Source organism: Lemur catta, chromosome 2 (genome assembly GCF_020740605.2).
Source record: "Lemur catta isolate mLemCat1 chromosome 2, mLemCat1.pri, whole genome shotgun sequence".
NCBI classification, from domain to species: domain Eukaryota; kingdom Metazoa; phylum Chordata; class Mammalia; order Primates; family Lemuridae; genus Lemur; species Lemur catta.
In genome coordinates, this window is record NC_059129.1 from 48,295,933 (window position 1) to 48,304,491 (window position 8,559).

General features: G+C 58.2%; 1 protein-coding gene across 1 annotated transcript in view; it reads left to right on the forward strand.

Annotated features, from left to right (window-relative positions):
- Nucleotides 1-7,504, forward strand: part of GLP1R (glucagon like peptide 1 receptor) — a 35,514-nt gene extending 28,010 nt beyond the window's left edge. Inside the window, exons 9-13 of the mRNA XM_045543622.1 lie at nucleotides 191-260; nucleotides 359-447; nucleotides 799-937; nucleotides 1,815-1,856; nucleotides 7,256-7,504. Of these exons, the coding sequence (XP_045399578.1) occupies nucleotides 191-260; nucleotides 359-447; nucleotides 799-937; nucleotides 1,815-1,856; nucleotides 7,256-7,423 (508 nt within the window). The 3' untranslated portion in view covers nucleotides 7,424-7,504. The remainder of the gene's footprint in view (nucleotides 1-190; nucleotides 261-358; nucleotides 448-798; nucleotides 938-1,814; nucleotides 1,857-7,255) is intronic.
- Nucleotides 7,505-8,559: the final 1,055 nt, after the last annotated feature.

The window sequence follows — 8,559 nt, forward strand, 5'->3', positions numbered from 1 at the left end:
TGTGTTTTGTGGCTGTGCACTTGGAGGGCTGTGCATGGATCGGTGGGACTGGTTATTGTGCACCTCCTGGTGGCTGTGTGCATGGCGCTCAACATGCCCACATGTTCTGGCGGGCGCTTGTGCCTGTGCTGTGAGCCGGGGTCTCTGCGAGTCCAGCTGGATGCGTATGTGCCTCTCCCTCCCTCCCCAGCTGCTGGACCAGGAACTCAAACATGAATTACTGGCTCATCATCCGGCTGCCCATTCTCTTTGCCATCGGGGTAAGTGACGGAGTGGGGGCGGGGTGGGGAGCTGCGGGAGGCCTGGGCTGGTGTCTGGGGCTAGAGGGTCCCCAGCCTCCCGCCTATCTGCCCCGCAGGTGAACTTCCTCATCTTTGTCCGGGTCATCTGCATCGTGGTGTCCAAACTGAAAGCCAATCTCATGTGCAAGACGGACATCAAATGCAGGTGACATAACTGAGCTGGCTTCACTGGGGCCCCTCGGCTCAAACTTCCAGCAGAGAAAGAGAGATACTGGGGTGCTTAGCTTGGAGCCGTGTGCTACCCTCTTCTCCCACCTGGGCCTGGCCTGGAACCCCCAAGCCTTGCCTTCACCCTGCCCCTGGGCAGCCCCTGGTGTCTGGAGGGTCTTACCCTCTCTTCGTTCCATCCAGGCAGCCTATCCCAGGGTATTTGGGGCGGGAGGGCGTCCCTGTCCCAGGTGCCAGAACCTGGTAGGAAGGGGAGGGTACAGAAAGGGGAGAAGAGTCCATGGGAGAGGTCCAAAATGACTCTAGAAGTCTCCACTCTGCCCCCCAGACTTGCCAAGTCCACGCTGACACTCATCCCTCTGCTGGGGACCCATGAGGTCATCTTTGCCTTCGTGATGGACGAGCATGCCCGGGGGACCCTGCGCTTCATCAAGCTGTTCACAGAGCTCTCCTTCACCTCCTTCCAGGTGACCTCACGGCTGGGAGCACTTGCTCTCCCAGTGTGGGAGTGGGGGTGGGGCAGACACCAGCCTGTGTCATGCAGATGGGACAGACGGGCAGGCTGAGAACTGGGGGACTGACCCCTGCCCAAGGTCACTTGGTTGGAGCAGAGCCAGAACTAGTGTCCCCAGGTGTCCCAAGTCTGCTCTGTAAGTCCCTGGGACGAGAAGCCTTCCTGGATCTATCCCTGGCACCCGGCCTGGCATTGCAGCTGCTGTCTACTGGGTGGCGGGCACCCTGCCAGGTGCTTTGCACACATTGTGCATTTAACCTCACAGAACCCAGGAGATGTGCAGGATTACCCCCATTTTACAGGGGGGAAACTGAGGCTCAGAGATGTGGAAACAGGATTTACAGGGTCACATAGTTTCAAAACAAAGAACTGATCCTCCCCACTGGCATTAGAGGACAGTACGGGCGTTTAAAAATATAAGAAACTGGTCCTAGCGCTGCAAGAGTGTTATGGCATTCCTACAGCATGTGGGCTCACGTGTGTGCATTTACATATGTGTGCAGGTGCACACACAGAGAACACAGCTCTGAGGCGTAAGGTCTCCTGAGTGGACCAGTGGGGCTGGGTGGGGAGTGTTCTCTGCGGGCAGAGTCGGGGTACTTCATGGGGTCAGGCCTCCTCAGGCGAGGGTGTTGTAGAACTTTTGCGGTATCTGAGCAAGGGGCCTTCTTGTTCCTGCAGAAAGGGAATGAGACGGAGCCTGCTGCCCCAGCAGACCCGGGGGTTGAGGAGGGGGATGTGGGGATGGAGCCCCGAGAGCTTCCAGCGGGGGCCTGCTGCAGGGCGCCTGCTTCCCAGTTCCTCCCTGCTGACGTGACTCTTGTTCCCAGGGGCTGATGGTGGCCATCTTATACTGCTTTGTCAACAACGAGGTAAGGTCTGGGGAGGGAAGGGGACCCTGGTGGGCTGCTGCCATTGGCTAGTCCCGTCAATCCTTCCGGCTGGGACCCTACCCGCCCCACTGAGGCACTAGAGTTGAAGGGCATCGTGCCCAGAGATGGTTTTCTGTGCATAGGTCTCTCTCTCACATGCACACGCACACACGTGCGCACACATACCCTAACGGTACATGAGCTTGGGGAAGGCCCAGCCTCGTGGTGAGGGTCCTGAGTGAATTACCGGGTGGTGGGGACTGTCTGTTACAAAGTGATTCTACACACGCGTGCCGAAGCCATATGGCCTCATGCTTGGGGCTTTGATAATTACTATCTCATTTAATGATCACCCTCACTCCCCACCCGAAAAAAAACCTTACTAAAATTCTGATTTCAATATTCTCATTTTTCACACATGAGAGCATTGAAGATCAGAGAGAGTAAGAATCCTGCCCCAGCTTTGGAAACAGTGGCAGAGCCAGGATTCCAATCAATTCTGACTTGGGGAAGAAAGCACCCTGTCCTTGAGTACACAAGCAGGACCCCTGGTCCCCTGCGGGACAGGGGACATATTCCCCCGGGGGCTTTCTGGTGCTGGGGTCGGTGCTCAGCACCCTGTGGGACGGGAGAAGGGGGTCCTTGCTGGCCCCATGCCCTCTCCCACAGACTCTGGCGGGGCACAGGCCGCCCTCCCCTCTCTGAGATGGTCAGCTTCTGGGGGGGGTCTGTGTTCGTGGGCACCTGGGAAAGGCGCCTTCCTCCCAGGTGCCCAGCTTTGTGCTGGAGCAGGGCAGGAGCACCTTCCAAGCCATCAAACTGAATGTCACAGATACCAGAGCACCCACTTCCCCCAAATTCCTTCCAGAGGGGAAAACAAAAAGTTGTAGGGGCAGCTGCAGGGCTCCCTGAGGGAGTGTCCCCCAGAGAATTAACCCAGCAGGAGGAGGGTGTTGGCAACCTCCACCCCACAGTCTGGGAGGGCACTGAGGACTTTAACTCCATTCAGGCCCAGGTGAGGGTTTTCAGCCATAGGGCTGGGGCTCGGGTGACGCAGGGACTCTGGTCCTCAAAGACCCGGGGCTCTTCGTGTGTCTTCTGAGTCACTGAGCCTGGAATCCCAGAGCTCAGAGATCTTAGCGTCAGTGTATCAATACAGACGTGCCTTTTCTATGGGTGTAGGGGACAGGGGGCAGACACCTGAGTATTTCATGGAGCTGTGAGATGGCTCAAAACAGTAATGTGATGAGCGGGAAAGACGCAGAGCTGCAGGCTTCGGCACCAGATGTCTGGTCTTATTTAGGCCCCATCACTTCACGAGCTGTGTGGCTTTGGCTCAGTTACATGCCCACTCTGAACCTCAGTTTCCTCATCTACAAGATGGGAGTAGTAATGCCTACCTACGAGATTCCCATGAGGACCGAGTGAGGTAAAGTCTGAAGAAAGTGGAAAAGGGGAACAGAAAATAGACCCCTCCTTCAAAGTGGGGTGCTGGGGCCCACCCCAGCTCCTCACAGCTGCTGCTTGGCGGGAAGAGACACGCACCCCATCTCCGGACATTCAGCAAGCAGCTACTTAGACATCATTCCAGCATCCAGTGATTCCCAGAGGCCCGGGCCTAGGAAATTTCAGAGGACGCTACAGAGAAAGTGGGACTGGGCCAAAGGGAGGGGCGGGGTTCCCCTGTCCCTGAGGCCTCCTCCAGCCTCCCCTGCGCTGGCTTCCTATGGGAAGGACGGGCTTGGAGCACGTGGCCTTCAGATCTATAAAAGGGAGGAAACCAGCATCTCCTACGTGCTTACTGCATGTAAGGAGCGCAAGTGTTTTATTACACCCAGTGCCGTGCACCAGATGGTAGCCCAATCTACAGATGGGAAAAGTAAGGCTCAGCAAAGTGAAATGAATAGTCCCAATCAGCAGCTAGAAGGCTTCAGAGCTGGTAGGCTGGTGCCAGATGGGGGTGGGGATCCCACTAAGGCCTCGGGGCAGCCAGGGGTAGGGGGGTAGAGGCAGTGCCAGGCAGAGTGGCCCATACGTGGGATTCTGGCTCTGCTCCTACGGGCCAGTCTCAGAGGGCCCGGCAGGCTCATCCGGAGGGTGGGCCGGGGAAGGAGGGGAGGGGCCGCACCCAACAGGCCTGGACCCATGGGAGGCAGCAGGACGTAGCAGCCCTGGCTCTCCCCGACGGCTGAGTCCTCATAAAGAACTTCTTAAAAACTGAAGCTGAGCCCTGCAGGGCAGCCTCCGTTCAGGAATTGTTCTGAGCCAGCCCTGAGCCCTGCTGCTTCACGTTCCAGCCCAGTGGTGAGATGGGGACATGTATCCCGGTGGGGATGAGGAGCAGAGGCCCCTGGGGACAGACTGAGGCTCCCTACTGCCACCTTGTCCCCTCAGCCCCTAAGGCCCCATTTCCCACCTCTCTCTCCTCTGTCCCCAAAGCCACTCTGTGGCAACACACTCACCCAGCCCTACTTGCATGTCCAGGCACCCAGTCACCTCCCTCCTTGCCTGGCACCCCTGCTGGCTGGCCTTTGTGAGCAGGAAGGGACAGGCACACATCCCTGCTCTGCCCTTAGCAAGGAACTTGGCTCCAAATCGCCAGAGCTGCGTCCCTCTGACCAGGCCTGGCTGCAGGTCCCGGCTGGCCTCTCCCCTCGGGCTCTCCCAGGCTTGTGCTGTGGGGTCCAGGAGACCCCACTGAGAGGGCTGGAGACCCCGTCTCCTTTCAACGCACCGCCTGGTTCCTTGAAACCCACTCCTGGAGACTGCTCACACCCTGGCTCCTCCAGGCACAGGGACAGACATGTCACTATCACTGGGCCACAAAAGACACATGTGGCTCCGGGGCTGAGGCCTCTGTCCACAAGAGCTGTTCTTCAGCCCCAAGATTGCTATGGCAATGCCAGGTACTTGTGACCCAAGGAGAAAAGATGGCCTGGACGTTGGTCCTCTGTGGCTGCCAAGCCTGCACCAGCTGCTGGTGGGTGTGTGGGCAGGGGGGACAGGGAGGGGAGGCCTGGGGATGGCTTTGCTGGAGCTGGTGTCTGAAGCCAAAGTGAGGTGACTCGTGAGCCCTGAGTGCTGGCCTGGTTCTGCCACCGCGAAGCTGTGTGACCGGGCACGTCACTTTGCCCCCTTGCCTCTGTCTCCCCAACTGTAAGTGCAGGTGAATGCGCTTTCCCAGTTCACCCCAAATCCCGAGCCTGGCGTGGTGCCTGCCAGAGCGGGTACTTGCGGCACTGCAGACCTGGAGGGCAGGGTGAGGGGACATCGGAGAGTGAGGAAGATGCACGTGGGTCTGCGTGCTGGGCTAGGTGTCCAGGATCCGTGTTGCTGTCTTGGCTGTGTCATTTTCGTAACTGAGAAACAGCAGGAACCAATGTTAGATGCTCGTTTATACACTTGTTCATTCATTTGGCTCATTTAAAACACATGTATTGAGCACCTGCTGTGTGCCGAGCACTGTGCGAGGCGCAGGGACGCTGGGATGAGGAAGATGTGGCCCTGGCCCTTGAGGCGCTCCAGCCGAGTGGGCAGGAGGCACAGCCAGGGACAGGCAGGACCTCGGGGAGCCACAGCCAGGGCAGGAGGCCTCAGGTCAGGAGCCGGCGCTGGAGTCAGGCTTGGTCTGGGTTCAAATCCTGGCTGAAAGGCCTGGGGAAGTGCGTGAACACTCTGAGCCTCAGTTCCCTCGCCTTTAAGGGTGGGACAGTAACCGGAGCTACTTTGCAGGGTTGATGTGAAAGTTAAAACACAATCAATGGAAAATGCCGGACATATAGTGAGTGCCCAGTAAGTGGTGGGTTTCAAGGACGATTGTAATGATAGGGGCCACAGCAGAGGTTCAAGAAAAGTGCTGAGGGAGATGGGGGCAGAAGGGGACACCGAGTGTCAGTCCTCTGGGAAGTCCTGTGCGTGTCCCTGAGACCTCTTTAGTCTCTGAGGTGGCTTCCCATGCGCTTGCCTCAGTTTACCATCTTTCTCCGCCCTCTCCTTAGCGGGAGGGCTGTGAGACAAGATTGGCCTCCCTGCCGCTGCACAAGCAGGGACTGTCGTCAGTCTGGGATGCCCCCGTCCCAGCTGTCAGCACGCGCTCCTTGCCCACTCAGTGGTGCAGTGAGCTGGCACGGAGCAGGGGGGGCCCGGTGGGGTGTGCTCGGCCTCCTTCCCTCCCTCCCTGGGCTTGGGCTCGTGACGCTGGGGCTGGCAGGCAGGCTCTGGGCCATCTCAGCTCTACTCAGCACAGAAAAAGTTCTTTTAAGGGATGGCATGCAGCCATGCCAGGCAGCTGGCTGGGCTTAGCTAGATGGATGACAAAGGAGGAGCAGAGGAGGGTTGTTTGCCCAGGGGCTGGTGGAGGGATTGGCAGGGAGCCCCTTACCCACCGCTGCTGGCAGCCGGCCCTCCTGGTGACGTGGCCTGAAGGGAAGAGCCCCCAGGCCACAGACTCTGGTGTGGGAGACTGGGGGGCCAGGGTGGGGGACATCAAAGAAGCTCTGGAAAGCAAACTTCTGGAAACATCACCCAGAAGGGCAGTCCAGACCCCTCAGGACAAGCTGTTCGGGTTCCAGCAGCTTCCCTGGGGACCAGAGTCACTGGCCATCACCAGGAGCCCCAGCATTGCCACACACCCTCCAGGGACTGGGGCTTTGCGATATTGTTTGGATTTGTGTTAATATCCTTCTGCCCCAACAATCTGGTCCCCGAGTATCAGCCTGCTTGAGAAGGCTTTTCCTGATGGGGAGGGCAGAGTCCAGCACAGCAGGGACTGGAGTTGACCAAGTCCCCTCACGGTCCCTGGTCACCGCGGACTTCCTGCACAGGGTCAGTGGCGAAGCCCCCCCCCCCCCCCGCTGCGGCTGCTGCTCTTCTCAGCTCTTTCCTTCCGCCGCCCTCCCTGTGAGGTGCTGGGCCCGGAGAGAAGCCCCTGGGGAGTTTAGCAGGGTCTGCGGTGGGCACCGGCAGGTTAGGGGTGCTGTCCCCCCTCTCAGTCATCCTAGCTGGAATGGGGAGAGTGCGCTCCGAAGTCAGGCTCTCTCATCCTCCTCTTCTCCCTCCACCTCCTGTCCGCCCCCCCCTCGTTGCTCCCTCACTCTCCTCCTTCCGTTAAGTAGCGCCGTGATGGATTGTAAAAGGTACTTAGCTGAATCACAGAGTTTAGAGATGGAAGAGACCCATTAGGTCATCAAGCCCATCTCTCTCCCGAGGAGATGCAGAAAATAGGAGACAACAATAAACAATTTTATTGGGATATTAATTTAGGCGCCCGAAGGCCTTGACTTGTGTCTCTTAATATAATGCAGTGGATTTTTCCCTTCCCCACTAATGCAATAACGGGGCCATTCTGTGGGCAGTTGGTTTGCATGATGGCTCTTGTTCCCCTCCTTTCCCCACGGAAGGTCCAGATGGAGTTTCGGAAGAGCTGGGAGCGCTGGCGGCTGGAGCACTTGCACATCCAGAGGGACAGCAGCATGAAGGCCCTCAAGTGTCCCAACAGCAGCCTGAGCAGCGGGGCCACCGTGAGCAGCAGTGTGTACTCAGCCCCCTGCCAGGCGTCCTGCAGCTAAGGCTCCAGTGCCCGCCCGCCGTGGCCCGTGCTGCTGGCTGGGCAGCCATCCCAGGTGGGAGAGACCCTCCTGGGACAGGGAAGGAAGGGACACACGCCCACGTACATCTCTCCTTTCCTTCCCCAGACCCACCAGACAGGCAAACGGGCGATGCCCCCAGGACCATGGGCACATTTTCTCAGAGGAGAAGCAGCCTGCTAATTTGATCACTGCGGTGGGAGGAGAGGGGAAAACGACGCTGTGAAAATGAGGAGGATTTCTTCCCCCGAAGCTGCAAGGCCCCTGGGCTTGCCCTAGACAGAGCAGCAGACCAACCTCAGACTCACACGCAAGGTCAATGGCTCATTATTGGGACTGGGCCTTGCCAGAGGAGGTGGTTCAGAAAGAGGCCCATATAACCTCAGCCAAACGCAGGGTGGGGTAATGGGAGCCCACTCTGCCCGCAAAAGCTGGGTCACCACCCTCGTCTGCCCCCTATGTGTCTGGGTGCTTGTTTCCCCATCTTGCCCCCTCCTCTCACCACCCAGTTTCTCCTTGGGGGGCTTTGTTTGGGCCACCGCCACTAGCCTTTTCTGGAAGGGGCTGTGGGTGGTGTTGAGAATGAGCACTGAGAAGACTTTCTTTGCGGGTGCCCGCTTCTGCCCTGGGTATTTGAGTTGCTCTGGGGCCTGTTTCCGCCGTGCCCGGGGAACCAGGGCCGGCCTACCACCAAGGAGCCCAGCTCTGCGTGTGAGCTCCCAACTCTGTTTTAAAGATGCTCAGGAACCCTCTGGGGTTCATCTAGGGGCACTCTGGGAATGTCTGAACAGTAGGTATAGGTTACCTGCCACTGCTAGGAACCCAGAGGGCCAACAGGCCCATCACCTCCACCTCTCCATGGAAATACCTTCTATCTGTGACCAGATTCTGTATCTTGAATGGGGAGGGTTGGCTGCTCCCTCCAACTTTAGGGGATGTGACCAAGAAGAGACTCTCCTGGGGAAACCAGCTGTCCCCATCATTACTATGGAGGCAGGCTCTCCCACCTGGGAGCTTGTATATACTTTATTCACTTTCCCTTACTGCTGTGAAGAGTCTGTATGTGCAACGTGCAGTTCTGATTTCTCCCACCTGATGGAAACAAGAACTAAATCACG